The following is an 18,243-nucleotide window of genomic DNA, read 5'->3' on the forward strand; positions in this document are numbered from 1 at the left end:
CTGGGTGGAGCCATGCCATAAAGTCTGAGAAAGAGAGAAGAGAACTAAGGGCTGAAAAGTGAATGTCATGTATCAAAAAGGCTGTGGAGACAATGTTTAGCCACTTTCAGTGCAAGTTCTAACTATTTCACATACATGACATAGGTTTTTTTCTCGTTGTATTTTAGGCCTGTTGAACAGGCACCCTTCAATGGCTAAAAAGCGTCTACACAGGAAGCTTGCCTAATCAATTTATGTTTGTCTTTGGATGAGATGGAATGAAGTCGTATTATATCTTCCTTGTCTTGTTTGTTAGTTTTTTACATGAAATGTTTTCAATATTAAAAACCACCTCAGTAATAAGACCTCTTCTAGGATGCATTTTCACACATTTCAGGAGTACATGTTCCGTGTTTTGCTTGGGTTAATACCCATTAGATTAGATACAGAGTGAGGGTCTAGAGAGCCAGCTCTGTTCTTTTAGGGCTGAGTGTACAGTTTGTAACATAGATTGTAGAGCTAAGCGCCAGAGAGAGCTCAACGCATGGATGTACGAAGTCTATTCTAGGTTCCTTATCAAGGAGAATTACTGATATAACTTTACATTTATTCAAGAACAGGTAGATCCAACTCTCACCTGTTAGAAAATTGTATTTATTTGATGCATCTTTCAAGCCTAAGTCAGATGATAGACTTCTGATCAGATACAACCATAGTGCAGTAGTGTCGGGTGTTGGGAATAGCAACAAAAGTTCCCGGCATCGTCAGTTATTCAGAGTGCCGTTATCTGCATACTTACACGTGGTATGTCATGCATGCAGATGCTATCAACCCCGGCTGCTTTCATGACCCATGACTGTTCAGTCACGTCCCTGCTGGCAGGATCAAGGCCTATTTTTAGCCGCATGAGCTCATCACGTCAACGTTTGTTCTTCCTCCCCTCCATTCATCGAAGAGTTCTCTTATGACTCAAACGGTGAGTCGAGCAGGTGGAGTGAAACCTGAGGTTCCTGTCTCCATGGTAACCTGTAAACAAATGGCTCCTGATGAGATCACCTCCATGAAAGCAAGGATGCTCTTTTTGCATTTTGAGAGCAGTTTACAATACGAGAGTCATTGTTTTTTTACAAAAAAATCATTGTTTTTGTGCTGTGTATCGATGATGATGGTACACTGCATACCATGTTGCTTTATTAAATACTGTACATGTACATGTAGTGAAGACATGAAGGATGAATGATGGTCGTTAACTTTGATATTGCATGACTGAGCCATGCCCTGTCCGTATTGGAGATGAAAATCATGACATGATTGACACGTTATGCAAGTGAAATCATGATTTTGACCTTGAAGTTGAATGCGGATACGGCAAGGTGTGATGGTCATCAGTTGCACATATCTTGTGACTTTCTCCATCTCGTACATTTTACACTTTGCAAAAATTCAATTTCCTGCGCTAAGTATTCACATCCTCAAAGAGAGTGGCAGTCCGCCCATCCCTCCTCCTAAACAGCTCAGCCGAGCGCTATGCACATCACAAACAAGCTGCCTGACACTGCTTGTGAGATCTTTATTTGCACATATCTCAAAATCACTCAAATTTGGTCCTTGAAAATTTAATTATCCACTTGTGTAATGAGATGATTGTCTTGATTTGGCGACATCACATGTTTGATTAATTGATTTTTGTTAAGATTTTCATTAGTTTTATCAGTCATAAGTGCGATTTAGAAGTAGGACTTGACCCAGTGAGATGACTAGCATAATGCATGTTGATTTATCACCTTGTACTTGGTATTTCGGAACTTCAATTTCAGAAATTCACATTGGCTACAATGTAGTTTGGTACATTTCATTATGACGATGATGGATGAACTGGAAAATTTGATTGGACTTGCACTTCTTGTACACAACATCACAGTGCATTTTTCAGAAAGCAAATAATTATAGTTAATCAGCGTGTCCTCTGCCGTGAGTTTTGTTGCATAAACCACTGGTGTCTGGTGTCTGGATGTAGATGAACTTCATCTCTTCCTCTTTGTGGTGTTAAACAAAAGTCAATGCATGATATCAAAAATATGTAAGCGAGCCGATGATATGCATACATGTCCAATCCTATTCCTAGTGTGAGATTGTATTACATTGTTAGAACTAGCCCACCTGGTCTCCAGGTGTTATATTTCCCCCACTCATACACCACAGGCAATATTCCATTGTGTACACACTTTATGATAAACCAAGGGTGTTACCCAAACTGAGGTGACTCACAGAAGCTAGGGTCCACCCCGAAGATGCATCATCAGTATTTCCATGAGTTGTGGAGGAGACACCTTGAACACAGGACCTCGTACTCGTCCTCCATCCACTGTGTAGGCCTGTGCTGTTTAAGCCTCCTCACTCGACTCTGATTGATTTTTGAGACAATTAGTCATTGTGATTGGGATAGGCCTGTGTTATGGATTGATGACATTGGTGCATTGGTGTGGGGAAGTGTGCAGGTCCTGGAGTGCTAACCTAAGATTTTTCGTTTTCAAATGCAAAACGCAGGACCTCCCTCAGGGACTCTATTGATTATTTCGGATTACAATCGCATCCTTCAGAAACAATAATAACAATGGATTTATGAGCGGTGTGCATAGTCTTGGCACTTTGGGGTCAAGTTCATTGGTGGGGCATCTCCCTCATCATCTTTCCATTTGAATTTTGTTGTGATTAAGTTTCGGCATGTTCGGATGACCTGAATCAAGGCAATCTGTTTTCTCAATTTTGGAATATTAGCAGTCAAAAACCAACCACACTCTTTGGATTACTTTCAATTCTGATAATCTGACAATTGGAACTTCAATCAAATCATCTTGGATGGATCTTGCTCGACCCTTTTGGATGAAGGATTGTGTCTTTAGCTGGATGGTCACCTCTTCGTAACTTGTCATTTTCGACTTTCGATTTCGGCAATTAAGTTGCATTCAAGTTCTTCGAAGAGAATGAATCCATAACTCCACAATTAAGGCCGTCTTAGCATTTCTGTAGTAAGTATCAGAAACTGGTAAATGTCGATTCCATTTTGAAATGAGAATTCAGCATTCACATATTCAAAATGCCAGCGAAGTACAGTCATTTATCAAACATTGCCTTGCCACGAGGGACGACATTCCTAACATGCAAAATAAATTTGTTAGCCTCTGAATAAAATCTACCGCATTAATTTTTTTAGCGCTAACAGATAAAGTGATCAAGTTATCATTATAAATTTAAACACCCTACATGAGTGATATGGTGTCAATCCGTTTAATTCCGAGTGAGTCATCCATGATCCTTGCCCATGCGTGGTGGTTGGTGAATGCATTCTGCCGCATGTGTAATCCAGCAGCATGATTCAACAGGTTGAACACTAGTCTGTCATGTCTGTACGTTTTGGGTGTCTGGTTTTACGAAGCCCCTTAGCCCCAGTCAGTGCAAGAGCTATATTGAAGGGAACTTTGTTTATGGGACACCCTGATGAAATGAGTCATCTCCCCTTACATCATACCATGTACTACACAGTCACAGTGTGTTGACTGTAAAGTAGTGCATGATTTTTTGGGACACCCTATATTCATGAGTCAGCCCTCAATTCAAGTTCAATGCCTTTGTGCATTCAGTGGTGCACTCCGGCTGTAATAGAAACGAGGTTTGGGGGAGGTTTGACCCTTGAGTTCATCGGTGAGACTTTTATTCACGATGCTCTGGCACAGGCACATGAAGATCAAAACACAAGCCCAGCTGCAACAGTCCATGCCAATTTATCAGTGGGGTGCGCCATTCCCAAAGACAGTACGGTATACGGATGTTGAATACGGTCAAACAACGCTGGAAGATCGGCCTGGCAACATTCATCAAATATGTCAGTAGGGCTGGTGTTTTGTTCTTCATGTGCCTGTGACTCGCATTGCTTCATGAGTTGTTCAACATAGCCTTCATACCCAGGCTCAAACACACCATGTATGATGTGGTCCAATGTCCATTGTTCTGGCATGGCTAATGGATTATCATGAACTGGATAGAGAATAGTCATCGATTCCACAATAGATTCGAATAGATAAAAATGTGATTATGATTCACCCGATACGGCCACCCGTCAATATGAGAATACATATCTACAGCAGCTGTGTGTGGTACACAATGCCATTAGCTAGATAATGTATAGCTACGCATACATCATGTTGGAAGGTCTTGCCCATGCTCCTTTCCTTGCATGGACAAACCATGAAGGTATTGAAGGGGAAGTTTATTGTTCACATCATTGCCTAGCAAAGTCATGCTCATCCCCCTCCCCTTGAATTGACACTACAAGTGCTTTTAACATTTGATGAACTCGAGGTCGTCATCATCATCTTTCTCACCAATTTTATTGATGTGGCTGATTGACTTAGTTTCCTGAAGACGAGAGCTTCAAACCCTCTACCAGTGCAATGTATCCATTCCAACTGTGTATCTCTCATTCGAGATAAAATGACTAAGATAAAAACTGCATTGACAATTAATCTAGATTCTAGATGTGATGCGTTCTAAAGCGTTTTAGGGGGAAGATTATCTTCAGATCTTATTGATTTTAAAATGGTATTGATGAGGAGAGATCTGAAGTAAGGATGGAACAATTTATTCCTTGGTAGAAAATACATTACCATTTCACAGTTGTTGTGGGGATTGTAGCAGCAAAAACAACAATGACTATCTTGTCGATTGAACATGGTGCTTCATACAATGCATGATTTATGATTGTGGAGTTTTGCTTGCAGAGAGCAGCATTAGCGCTTGTCCCGATGGGGCCACAAGCAGCGGCAACTCTTACCATGGTTGCTGCACACTCCATGATAATGCAACCAAAAGCAAATCCTCCACACTTAGTCCTGCAAGATGCCAGTCCAAAGATGCTGTGACACCATAGCATGCTATTGGCAATGAACGTGGCCTTGGACTGAAGGACAAAACATCTCATTAATCAAATGTAGCATTCACTAATTAAGCTCCAAAAGCAATATATCATTACTGTTTGCTAATCTCTTGTGAAGTGTGCACTGGCATTGGGACTTTGAAAATATAACAACTGTCATGACTGTGGCTCTTTCTTGATCTGTACATTTTTACAGTTCTGGGCTTTGCTGGCCCGGGTCTCACCAAACTTCAACTCTGCTGATAACCGAGAGTGTAGCCTATGGGTTCCTTGAGGGAACTGTGGTACCCTAAACCTCAAATTATACTCTCTTGGCCTCAAACAAGACCATTTTCCTGCCATCGATATTATTCTGTGACACATGATATCGCCATGGTGAACGAGAAGCAGGAATATTTGTAGAAGAAATGCCGTCAAGACATGCAGGCCACAATGAAGTAATACAAGATAACAAAGAAAATGCTACGATTCAATCAAAATGGCTGATTATGATGGAAGCTTCTCTTCCAAAGATAAAAAATTGTTTTTCCACTAGCTGGATAAACTCAATTCACATCCATCAGTAGTGGCACACAACGTCGGAGGCTGCTTCTTTCTTGGCGTAAGGCTTCATACATCACATACACAGAGGAAGAGAATCTGTACTGTCAAGGCTTGATATATTTTTGGGAGGCAATATCTGAGGTACTGAACAGCCAACCAATGACTTTTGCCTGTTACACAAATCAATCCCTCAAGTGCGTGTGGGAAATAATTCATGCCGATTCCACTCCAAAATCGGGTGGGCCATGTCGCATGACACTATTGGCTCGTGTATTGATCTGTTTTAACCCTATGGTTTCTCATGAGATTGATTCAAATCTGTGGTGATGAGTGCAAGAGACAGAAAACCATAAAAAGAGTCCTCAAACCTTGCTTAAGTGATTCTTGTTGCTTTGACCAACTCCACCCCTCCCCCATCCCACACACATGCATGATATGGTAAAGGACAGATGACTCACTCAAAAAGAAACTATGACAGTCAAACTTTCTAGTAACCTTGCGCTGTTCAATAAAACGAAAGATCTATCAAGTCAGACCGTATCTCATATTCTGTTACATGTATATAAAAAAAAGTTTTTCCTGATCAATTCATAACAAGTTTCTGTCATAAGAAACTAGTTATTACTTCTTGTTTCTTATTCTTGTAGAGGAGTTGTTGGATGAAGGAAGTATGTGTGCATAGGATGTGTGCAACACACAGGGATTTACGGGCTGGACTGAGAATGGGGCTTCTTCAGGAAATCGAACATGGTGGTATCGCGTGCCATTCCAACTCGTACAGGATCATGTCCAAAGTTCGCCTTAGTGAGATGATTTGAAACCAGTCTAAAAGCCACAATCCCAGTCCAGCTTATAAATCTTCTGTACGTTGTGACTAAATCTCATCTCAGGTCTGAGTTAGAGTTCAACACCTTGCTGTACATTCCATTCAATGAGAATGTCCAATATGTTAAACGCACAGGTGGTCGATAGCTTTCAAACCTTGGTCCGAGATGTGATTTAGATAACATATCAACATGTTTCCATCCCGCCACGCGGACCTTATCGTATAATTCCCATATTGTGCTCCTATAGGTGGTGCTCTAATCTTTCTCTGAACGTGGATACGCCGTCGCCAGCATGCTCAAATGGTGCAACTCGCCGCGGACAATGCGGGCCGACATCAACATGAACCATGTGGTGAGTATTAGGTCATGTGAGATTTGGGCAGTTTGTCTTTACTTTCTGATTTGCTAGGTGTCCTCTTGGGATTGTAAGGAGGTACTATGTATGTAACTAAGCTCACTGTACAACAGGATGACAGTTGATGTCACATGATACCTTCTGCAGCAATCTTTCTGGTGTCTTGTCATACTTTATAGGGTATAGCCAAGCCTTATAGTTAGTTATACACTTGTGCTTGGAGCATGGAATGATAACCATAATTTTTCAAGAGGTAACTGATTCACCCTACTGAGAGGATTGGGAACTAAACTACTGTGTTGATAGATAGCAATCTGGTGAGACAATCTGGAACCAATTAGGTCCTTATGGATTAGCCTGGCTCCTCCTGGCCTGGTTGTCTGGAGTTAGGCTGTACGTACCTAAAGTACATGTAGATGCATGTAGACTCTATAGAGCACTGGGATCAGCCAAGCAGACTGTTGCTGTGCCGGGACCAATCTGGCTTCAACCCAAGGACCCAGATTAACACTAAGCACCTATAATTCTATTCTAAGAAATTATTCGGATTAAGGATAAACCTGTAGCTTATGGATTTGGGGAGATTGATTATGATTAGTTTTGGCCCCAGCACTAATTCAGCCTCCTCTGAAGGTTCTCAGCGGTTCCTTGGTTGGTTCAGTCATTTTGCCTGTTCATATCTTGACTTGCCAATGCTCTGAGATTAAGATTGCCATTGGAGATCACTACGTCTGAATGAAAGTAAAATGTCAACGAGTGTGGTCTTCTTGCAGGCACTCTCCCTTACATCTACAGTTAGGCAGTCACGCCAAATGAATATAATGTTATCCTCGTCTAGTCAAAAATATTGGGAAAATATTGTATAACATGTTTTAGTTATGAAGAAAAACAAGTGTGTTATGACTGTTAGTGTTATTGCATCGGTCCCAATGACTGATATTATGCATGTTAGGTCAGATAGTTGATTGATTCGGCTGGGGGAGGCAGAGGCTGGAAGAATGGGCCTTGTTTTTCAGTCATATTTTAGTGGTCATATTTTGGTGTCCTCTTGATTCAATGACTGTGTTATACATCGACCTACACAAAAGCACCTGATCAAGTATAAAATAATGAATCATAAAATGGAAATAATAAGACGGCTATTTTGTACCACTTAGGGAAAAGGAACTTACGAGTTCTCTATTCATTGTTGGAAACTTCACCCAACCACTGCTGGTACATGTCAATAAAGGTTGAGGTCAACTGGGCCTAGGCACCCGAGGGGTTGTCCGTGTTGTGGGTCGGTAAATATTGTATTTGAAATCTCAGTGTTATGGTTTATGTCTTTTACAATGTCCATTTTGTTTGATATAAAGTTTTAGGTGGAAATGACGACAGTGATGACGTCTTGTTCGAGCTCGAGGCTATGCAACGAGATAAGTTCCCTTTGGGAGTCAGTGATTGACTCTGTTTTTTATACAGGTTGCTCAAAGCATTTAAAAAACACCTCAGACTCAGCGATCTTTGTCCCAGTGGACTTTTGATATTGTGCTGGTCACTGATGCCAATTGACCCTTCACCAAAAGCAGTTCCGTCCCATATATGACATGCTTGATCTTTGACTCACCGACTCTAACCACTAGGCCTATCCCATGCATGATTGCACTTACTCTAAGCCCATAGGAAATATCTAACAATTACTGGTTCAAATCACATGTTTTGCCCACATTATTTGCGGCAAACCTATTGCATTGTATTGGTCAGTTGTAAAATAACTGAGAGATTTTCAATCAGATTTCCTCTGGACTATGTGGGTTGGCTTATGTGGGCACATTTGATTAAAGAACAATCAGTCCAATCAAACAGAGTTATAACCAGCATAGCAAAGCGCTATGTTGTAGGCCTACTGTAGGTCAATCTTACTACAAATGTAAGCTAATGTTCGGGTGAAACCGATGTGGTCAAAATACGTCATTGCTTCACTAAACCACAAATTTCACTGGAATTTCTTATTTATCCCCTACATCCAACTTATTACTCATGTCCACTAAATGTGCTCGAAAATATTGACTTTGAGTTTGAGCGTTTGTCAATGTGGTCATTGGACAGACATGTTGGAATGGTGGTCCCCTACGTTGATGTTTGTACAGTAGCTAGATGCTGGTGATAATTGGACGTATACATGTGGACCATTACCAATCAGGACATATCATCATCTAGTCCAGTTATGCCATTCACACATGATATCGGACAAACACATACTTGGGTAAGGACCATTGAAGCATTGTCACAATCATAAGGGATCTACTCCATTGTATCTGAAGCTGGATTTAGCAAATATCGCGTCCATTCACTCTCGGATGTAATTTCACACAGCGGGCTGTGTTCCTGACTCTTGCCATTATCATCAGAAACTTGGAACACCCGTCCTGGACTGAGTAGCCTTAGTTGCCCGATGCCTGACACGTTTTCCCTCTCCTTTCGCAAATAATACGATTCAGTATTGATTTTGCGGCCCTGAGATTCAGGAGGAAGGTGCAAGTGGTCTTGAGGTAGTAGCTTGTACAGAGGTGATGGGCATGGACATCAGATTTACTCCAAAACTTCTTTATCTCTTTTCTGTCATTCATTGACTTGCTTTCCCGTCCAGCCTCCTTGTCGCCATTCTCTATTGACTTTCTGTATTCGTCCTATCAAACTGTGGCGGAATTTCTTTCCAAAAAAGAAAAGATCTGCTTCAGAATTATTTCGTTTTTTTGGAACATGGAATATAAGTAGCGTGCGTCTTTGTGTGAGAATTGCCGCGGGGACTTTCTTCTTTTGTCATATCACGTGTTGAGCGGACGTCCTGGACCATGATTCTTTGATTGGCGAGAACAGGTGGTCCCAGGAGAACACGGCATATGGACGCTAGACAGTTATGATAAATGACGGAAACGTGTTTACACGTGAGCTGGGTCAAGATGTACGCCTGTTGTGTCATCGTGCCGTCTATTGTCTGCGTTAAGAGTTTAAGATAACCAAGAGGATAAGGACTTCATTCATGGCGGAATTGCCATTGTTGGTCCGACAAGGAATGGGACTCATGCAACAACACAATTAGGTGGATACCGGTGGTTTTTTCCTTAATTGTCAAAGAAGAAACAGATAGGGACCTAAACAGGACGATTCAGTCCGGCTCAGGCTGTCATTATTTTGGAGTTCACTGTCCGTGATGGTTGAGTTTGAGTCTATGGTATTTTCGAGGTAGCAGAACAGGACTACAAAGTCATGAGATCAAGGAAGTTAACTGACTGTAAAGATATTTCTCCAATGGAATTAGTTGGCATCCCCGCATTTGACTTTGAGGGGCAGCATTTGAGGTTATCACGACTTTAGGTGACGTAGGGTTTTCGGCACTGGATTCAAGATTGTGCTTCTCCTAAGTTTGAGATTGAAGACTTCAGGACCCCCCTCTTTGTTGGTGATATTTCAGCCAAAGTGACCTTCAAGCTGCTAGCTACTGATCCCAAGAGACTAAGGAAACAGTCCAGCGATTATATTAAAAACTTATCGTGAAATATCAACTCAAGTTTAAGTTCAAAAGGAGGCTAGTGGGGATTATTGCCCGGGTGAATTATCGCCATTTGAATAAATCGGATTAGTGAAAAACGAGACTCAAGATCGAAGTGTATCGTGTCTCTGTGTTAAAGAGCATAGGATTAGCGCTACTATTGTTTTCCAGCCGGGTCTATCTTGACGTTAATTGATGCTTGGATTAAACGGCCATGTTCAAGTTATTCTTCTGTCACAGTGCGTCCAGGGCTGTCTCGAATCGCGATTCAGTCTGTTACGGGGTAAGTTTTGTGACATTTTGCTTTCTGTCCCGTGAGGGGTTAGACAGTTATGGGGGTGTTGCATTGTGTCAGTGTCGGAACTGATTCTTCTTCTCAAAGAAAGTTGCCTAGATTTTCTTCTTCACCTCCCTTTGAACAGTATATATCATTGCTGGGTGTAGAGTTTTTGAGTAGGCTGACACACTCGTAAATCCATAGGGGGTTAGGAGAGAAAGTGTTTGGATTATTTGTGAGAACTATTCAATGATGGGCAGGAATTTAGATGCTACACTTGAGCACCTAGAAAAATAGTGATATCATCACCAGTTAGGATAATTGTCTGGATGTTGTTACTAATGGCTAGAAAAATGTTATTCTTTTGTGGCAGCATTATCGCATCATCGAGGGTCCATTAGCTGAGTGTTGGTTTATCGTGGCTGCTCTTAGCTTGATATGATGCTGTCGTTTTCTGGGTCATCCACTCATAGTCTGACCATTATAGTTTATTGTAGATGGTGGTCAGCAGTCTTGCCACATAGTTGGACAATGTTGGACACCAGGCAACGAGTGATTTTCCCAAGATGGAGTGCATCGGTCGCTGTTAACATTTGCTCAGAAATGGGCCCTGGTTCAAAAGAGGAAGTAAAGCTATTGAAGAGTTTTGTAGGTCAGGGATCTAAAACTAGGTCAAGTGACATTTCTGATGGAGAAGAAATGCCCTGAATAGGCAACGTGATCTTGTAAAGCCTCCACATAACAGGCCTATCCCTTTACTTGTCATATGTCACTTATGCCCTGCAAAGTTTTTTACAGTTTGTCCAACGTTTTATTATCCCCTCACCCCATTGATGACAACATCCTGCTTAGCTCCCCAGGTTATTGTTCAGTGGCGGAAACCTCCTTCATCTCACACTTTGTCAACTCAACAAAGCTTCTATTGAAAAGAGTTTGAAATGCACAATAAAAAGTAGAGGTTACATCTGCCTTTGAATGGCATTAGGAAGCGGTGTCGTCAAAGAATAGCTGACCTAATTCAAGACACTTTTTCTGCCTTTTTTATTCCAAGGCTGTCCTAAGGCACGGCACTTATCATTCTTCTGGCACGGATATTTTTGATATATTTCATATTTTGTGACAGTTGTTGCCGTTTCCAGGAATGATTTAAGCCAATTTTTTTCTTCATTTCTGGATAGAGTGCAGGCCAAGCATCTGTGCTCAGAGGACATTTCTTTCATAAAATCAGGATGTTGAAATTTGTAAAGGTTTGTTAGTGGTTGTGTCTGTTTTTTTCGGCGTCTGAAGAGTGGTCTGCGCAAGATTCACGATGTCACTGTCACCCTTATGTCATTGTATTATGCTTGTTGCGACATGAGAACCGAGACAGTGACAATGTGAAATGTAACTGCCCTCCGGCCTTATCGTTCCCAGGCCTATATGAGTGATAGACTTCAACACAATCATTTTATCCAGAAGCAACATTAGTGCACCAAACTCATACGTAAAAACCCATTCACCAGGAAAAAGACAATTGGTAATAAATATAATTATAATAAATTGATACTAATAACAATTGTACGAAATAAGAGGCGGGCAATATCTGATGGTGTTTATGTTCGAGTTCTCAAGTCCTTGGATATGAGTCTGTAACAGTCGAGCTCTGCCACATGACTGTTGTTCTGCTGATACTAACAGCTTGCCTCGGCAGTGTTTGCAATCTCGAATTCCGGGACAGAGAGATGTGACAAGCCAAGTTATTGCTATGGTATCAAATGAGAGCCCTCGCCTTGCCTTGACACAGCTGATATCCCGATCAGAATATCCCGATCTGGCGGTTCGAACTGACTGACTGATGAACTTGACTATTGTATGCTTCTGAAACCCTTGTTAAATATTATTCCAAGGCTGACCTGATAAGGCACATAATCAAGTTTGAATTCAAATTTGTTTTGTGATAATGGATATCGACCCATTTGCCACTTGTAGACAGAACATATGAATTTGTATTGTGAGATTTGCAGTTGCTGCAAACTTCAAAAAGATTTGGCGCCAGAAACTGGGAGAGACCTTTTTCTGGCAACACAGATGGTGATGATTGGGACAGCTAGACTCCCTCGGCAGCCTTTCTAAATCTCTGACCAGCATCTTATCGCTGGGTGGTTCCTGTTGGGCTCAGCTCCCTTCCTGCTATTTCTCTGGCCTCATTTCCCCATGTCAGAGGTGACGAATTCTTGCCTAATGAGTGGGCTTCCTGGCACAGGTAGTACGGAATGTGTAATTATTGTATGCCAGTATCTGCTATTGGTAAAGAAACAGTTGCAAGTACACTGCCATGTGAGGTTTGGGTATTTTAGAATAGCAAAATTCTAATTTATTCTCACTCTGAAAGTCAGCCCAGGATCTCTGAAAGTCAGCCCAGGATCTCCGAAAGGAGTCAGTTTTCTGTCCTCTTGTGTCTACTGAGCAGGGAATGGTGTAAAAAGCATATTTTTTCAACTGGTTACTTTGACTTTTAGGCAAAAACCTCCTTAAAGATTGAATCCGTGGAATGGAATTCTTGCCTGATCTGAGGTCCCAGTTGGATATTGGTTTCTTTAATTCAATCAGAAAGAATAGGATGGCGACAATTTCCTGAATAGCTGCTGGTTAATTGATTCCCTACGGTAGATGTATCGTTTCCTTGGTATGTTCAAGTTGGGAAGTCTTGTATCATCTTGAGTAGAATGTCTCTCCGTCTCATCCATCCAACTCCTGTGTTTGTTGTGGCTTCATCTGTGGATTGCCATGTCCATTTTGAAAATGCTTTTCGCTGACTTGCTGTGTTTGAATTAGCGTCATTGAGCTACATGGGGCTCTATCAAACACGGGTTAAACACTGTCATGTTTTAAACATTGTCTATTGTATCCTACATGTATCTCTCTACACTACTACTCCTACTGAGTGCTACACAAACCGCACACTCTATCGAAATATGAAAAAAAGCTTTGAGGATACATATATTACAAAAGCAGCCTGCACATTTTTCGTCTGACAAAATATCAGTCTCCAATGGCCAATACGGCTAATGTTGTTGTTGGCCGTGTAGCCGGCTATCCCGGGATGTGGCAGACTTATAAATTAGGCTATCAGATCGAGGGACATGTTGTAGACTGCATGTGGATACGGAGAAGATGAATCAAGCTGCTCTCAATAGGAGATATTGGCCTGCTTCACAAGATCTGTGGGGGGCTCGATCGAACATCACTTTTTGACTATCCAGCCTTGATAATGTGTGTTTGAACATCTCTGCAATTTTAGTACACCGACATTCTGCTCAAGAATTTTTCCAATGTATCGAATCAAATCAATAAATAAAGCCACCAATTATCCTTCGAAATCTAATTTGGCAACCTGCGCCAACGACCTGGTTGTCCCGGGAACAGCGCAGTACGATTGCGCTCCTTCCAATCTGTAACCAGCAGACAATCAACCTGGCTAATTACTCAAAGTTTGTGTCACTTGTCAGTGGACACATCGATTTTAAGTGCTATCTTATGGTGAAGATGTTCTGTTTGGTGATTTTGGCTGATTATTATGCCGTGGTCACACTGGGGTTTTAACACGAATTGAATTCGAATTAAAACGTTGATACGTATTGGGGCGTCACACTCAATTCGGTTCATACCGATCTCAATCCGCTTTAACCAACACGGTTCTTAAACCGAATTGAATGCGAATCAGCTAATCCGAATCAACGAAACCGTATTGAGATTTCAAGTGTGACGCGCTTGATACGAATTAAGGTTTTCGATCGCACTGCGCATGCGCCCGGCGCATGGAAAGTGACCTTTGACCGCGGGAACTAGTGCTCCGAACTAGTTAACTGATGTATTTAAATGATCTCATTAACTCAAATCGTTTTTCGTTATGCCATAGAATAGGGAAAAATCAACTCCCTTGCACGTGACTTGCATTGCCATTTCCTGGCAAGGTATGTTGCCGCCGGTTCGTTGGTCAAAGGTACGCTGGTCAGCAACATTGTCGCGGCGGGGTTTTCCCCGGTTTTGGCCTCGTTTTCGAGGGCGAGGCCGGGATTCTCCGCATTTAGCGACGGTGGTGTTGACTCGCTGAGGACACTCCTCTTTGACCCGAACTTTGGCAATAGGCATGGCCGGGAGATGGAAATGGTCAAGCACCTTACGCGATTTTAACTTGTTAATAATGACTGTGTGATACTGTGATATTATACTTATATGTTTTGTACTTGTAAATTTTATTCTCCCTTAAGGGAGGTTAATAAATAATAATAATAATAATAATAGATGGCGCGTCGTTAGTATGCATTGAGTGTGGCGCGTTTTAAACCGATTTGAATGCGTATTCGGGCCAGTGTGACGCGACCGTTCTGAAACTGGATTAACCAATTCGTATTCCGGAGAGCGCTCTACGGAATTCGGTTTCAATTCGCATCCAGTGTGAACACACCATTAGAATGGCAGTCTCTCTGTAGGTCTGTGCCTACATTGAAGGATTTAGAAAAAGTCATCGATTCAGGATGGAAAGTTCTTCCCTGTCCCACAAGGATGTTGTTCTGTGATGTCACAGTTCATAGAAAAATAACATCACTCTCGCTAATTATAAATCTCTTCCTGAGTGGTGTCAGATGTCAATTAGTTCCTTGATAATTAGGGGAGCTTAGGTCAACGTCATGACGAATCAGATTTGATGACCACATGTTTCTCTTTGACAAGCGTGAAGGGCAACTTGTAGGTTCAAGATCTGATGGGGACACTTGTTGTCAAGTTTGGGAAACAGATATTGCACCTGACGTGACCATTCATTGGAAACTTCCCAATGAGCATTTTCTGATTGTACCATTGTTAAACTTTATAGTTTCATGCAGGATGTTGTCAAATTTTGAAAGAAATCATGGGTTAATGATTAATTGAAGCTAATGGAAGACAAATGATGCCTTAATCACCGTCTTTGGGGAAGATGATCCAAAACCTGTCGAGATGAAGAGAAAAGTCCCCATTTTGACAGCTGTGATGATGGAAGACCCAGTCATGGGTAAAGCTTCCTAGTCTTCTCGCTCACATCTTCTCAATCAGCAGTAATAATTTTGTGACATTTTCATTATCAAAATGTTATGTGAGATCTGCTGGTGTCTTCAGACCAACAGCAACCAAGTTGGATGTTTTGCAATGGTTGACATTTTATCAGCTGTTGGCTAGCCTATCCCGCCAGAATCATGGCGCCTGTTTTGTGCTATGCACATGGACGTGCTGGAACAGTGGTGGATCCATTACTTTTTAGAGCAATTGTTACAGTGCATTCCAGTAGGCGGTAACAATACCTAATTGATCAATTAGTATCTGTATCTACATGGAAAGTTATACCATTACACATGCACCATCTTAATGGTGGGAAGTGTGACAATCTCTTCAATGTTGCATCTTATTCTGATCCTCTAGCTGTTTCTAACTATGGTGTCTGTGTCCTTGTGACAGACACTTTGCTCAACATATATTGTGTTGTTGTGGCAATGTTTATCAAATCGAAATATCAAACCAATATAGGTCGTATTGATCCCTCTAGGCTTGTCTGATGAAATGTATTTGGAAATGTTTCTGAAATATGATATTGTAATTCACACAGTGGGAGTGTTTACTTCCAAATAAAACTATTGTTCATATTCTGCCCCAACGGCATCAACAAACTCGTTTTGTATTGGGTGTTCAATATTTGTATGACAATCTTTGATTTCAATTCTATCAAGGGAAAAATTGCAAACTTGCAGAATGTCATTCTGAAAAACAATTGTGTGCTTGCTATGTGATTTCTGTACTTTTGTAACTTTTGTTTCAGATCTCATTCTTAGAACACACAGTATATTATTGTGTCTTCTGTCTCGCCTGAAATAGATTAGCATTGTATATGAACGACTGCTTGTTCAATATTGGTGATATTGTTACAGTGTATATTTGCCGACTTATTACTAAAATTACCCAAAGATATATCTATCTCTATGAATAATGCAAGGAGCACTATTCAGTTGGTCTGTTTTTAGAACTATCTCCTGGTCTCCCAGTTGGGACCTATTGTACAATTTATTTTTTCGGTTGTACATGACATATTTCTCTTGGGTACAAGATGATAGATGGATATGAGTAGAATGCATCAAGAACTGTCATGTTCAGAAATAACATACCCTGCTGTCTGTAACATTTGCATGCATACAACATCTTGGCCGCACCCTGGCCAGTCCCTGCTTGTGAATTTAAGGGGCCCGCTACTATCACTGTAACATATTTATCAGGAATGATCATAGAATGTGGAGCAAATGTTGTGCATCATGGGAGTTGTTACTTGTGACCAGCATTGTAGCATATGTTTCTGAAAACTTTGATGTTCATGTCATAAAAATGTAATATCGCAATCTGGTTTTGTTTACTGAGGTGGTTTTTCAACAAAACTAAGTCTTGTTTTCTTTTCAGAATTCATTCCAAAATTCATGTTCGATAACTAAATTCGCCGTTCTCTCATTCCTTACAGAGCATCCAGAGTGCGCCACTAGAAGCCAGTCCACCGCATCCTCCAAGCAAACTAACACCGAGCCTTGCCATTGAAAGTTTCCGAGCGTCTTTCATACTCAACGATTCCGGAGGAGGTAGGCAGATTTTAATGATCACTTTCATTTGTATCTCGTAGCAATCCTTTTATGTTGTTAAGCGAAGTAGGCACTCCAGCAACCCCTCTGTAGCAGATGCTATCGCTAGTCGCTGCCAACGATCGTCAAAAAAGTTGGCAATTTGCATCACCCGGCGTTCATTCTTTAGCTACATTGCTTTTTGCAAAGTACATACTTTAGTGGTACTTTACTAGAACAGATGCTACCACTAGTCATAGACCAAGTGCTCCACTTTCCAATCAGCAAAAAAACTGACTATATTTTCAATTGGGTGATTGATGAGGCTGGATAGGCTAATAGGAGTAAATGCAGGCCATACCCTCCCCCCATGCCTGCCACGAATTTCACATTTTTCAACGGAAATTCTTGACGTTGCACAAAAAATGCTATTAGTAAACTTGATAAACAGTAGCGTGCTTATGTAGCATGCATGTTAGCACGCATGTTAGCACTGTGTAAACATGTGAAATAGGAACATACAGCTAATGCTAACCGTGCTAATGCAAGTCAGTTGAGATGTTCAAGAAAAACTTCGTGTCGGTTCCAACATGATTTGGCATTAGGATTTGCCATGCCACTTTAGTTTGTTCTTTACATTATGTGCAAGCTATTTCAGCCAGCTTAGCCTGGTATTGGTGAAAGTATTTGCTAACTTGAGAGATGGCTGCATGCTACATATCAGTCTACATGGTGCTATGACTCAGAATCATTTCAAGTTGATTTCAATATCACACTTCACTCAACACTTTGAACTGTGAAGTCTTTGTTGAGTTTTGTTTGTGGAATAAAGTCGGAAAGTGGTCTAGCTAGTTGCAGAAACTTGTTTTATGATTGAAGCATCTGTGAATCATATCATCACTGGGTCCACATTGGTGCCAAATAGGTTTCCTATCAAGCTTGTTGGGAGTTGGCCAGGGCGAGTGTGAAATATATAATTTCTCAGGCATATTTGAATCAAGGAATGTCTTATCTTCTAACTCCAGAGATAAGATCATTGAATAGCAGACCTGCTTGTTTGCCTTTATGTTTTGATGGTTCATTCCACAGCCTGCAGGTGTTGCCCTGAAATCAAGACATCGCCTAGAGTACCTGTACGAAATGTAGCGGCAGTTAAAAAGTCTGAAATAACTTTTTGAGTCGATTT

General features: G+C 41.2%; 1 protein-coding gene across 4 annotated transcripts in view; it reads left to right on the forward strand.

The window, feature by feature from the left end:
* Positions 1-18,243, forward strand: part of LOC135500117 (uncharacterized) — a 46,101-nt gene that overhangs the window by 1,095 nt on the left and 26,763 nt on the right. For 2 of the 4 annotated variants that reach the window (XM_064791330.1, XM_064791333.1), the window contains exon 3: positions 16,964-17,078. In XM_064791330.1, the coding sequence (XP_064647400.1) occupies positions 16,964-17,078 (115 nt within the window). Of the gene's footprint in view, positions 1-2,639; positions 3,009-6,529; positions 6,635-10,377; positions 10,453-16,963; positions 17,079-18,243 lie in introns of those variants that run through there. The other 2 variants (XM_064791332.1, XM_064791331.1) reach the window with 2 other exon arrangements.

The sequence above is a fragment of the Lineus longissimus genome, chromosome 16 (genome assembly GCF_910592395.1).
Source record: "Lineus longissimus chromosome 16, tnLinLong1.2, whole genome shotgun sequence".
In the NCBI taxonomy this organism is placed as follows: domain Eukaryota; kingdom Metazoa; phylum Nemertea; class Pilidiophora; order Heteronemertea; family Lineidae; genus Lineus; species Lineus longissimus.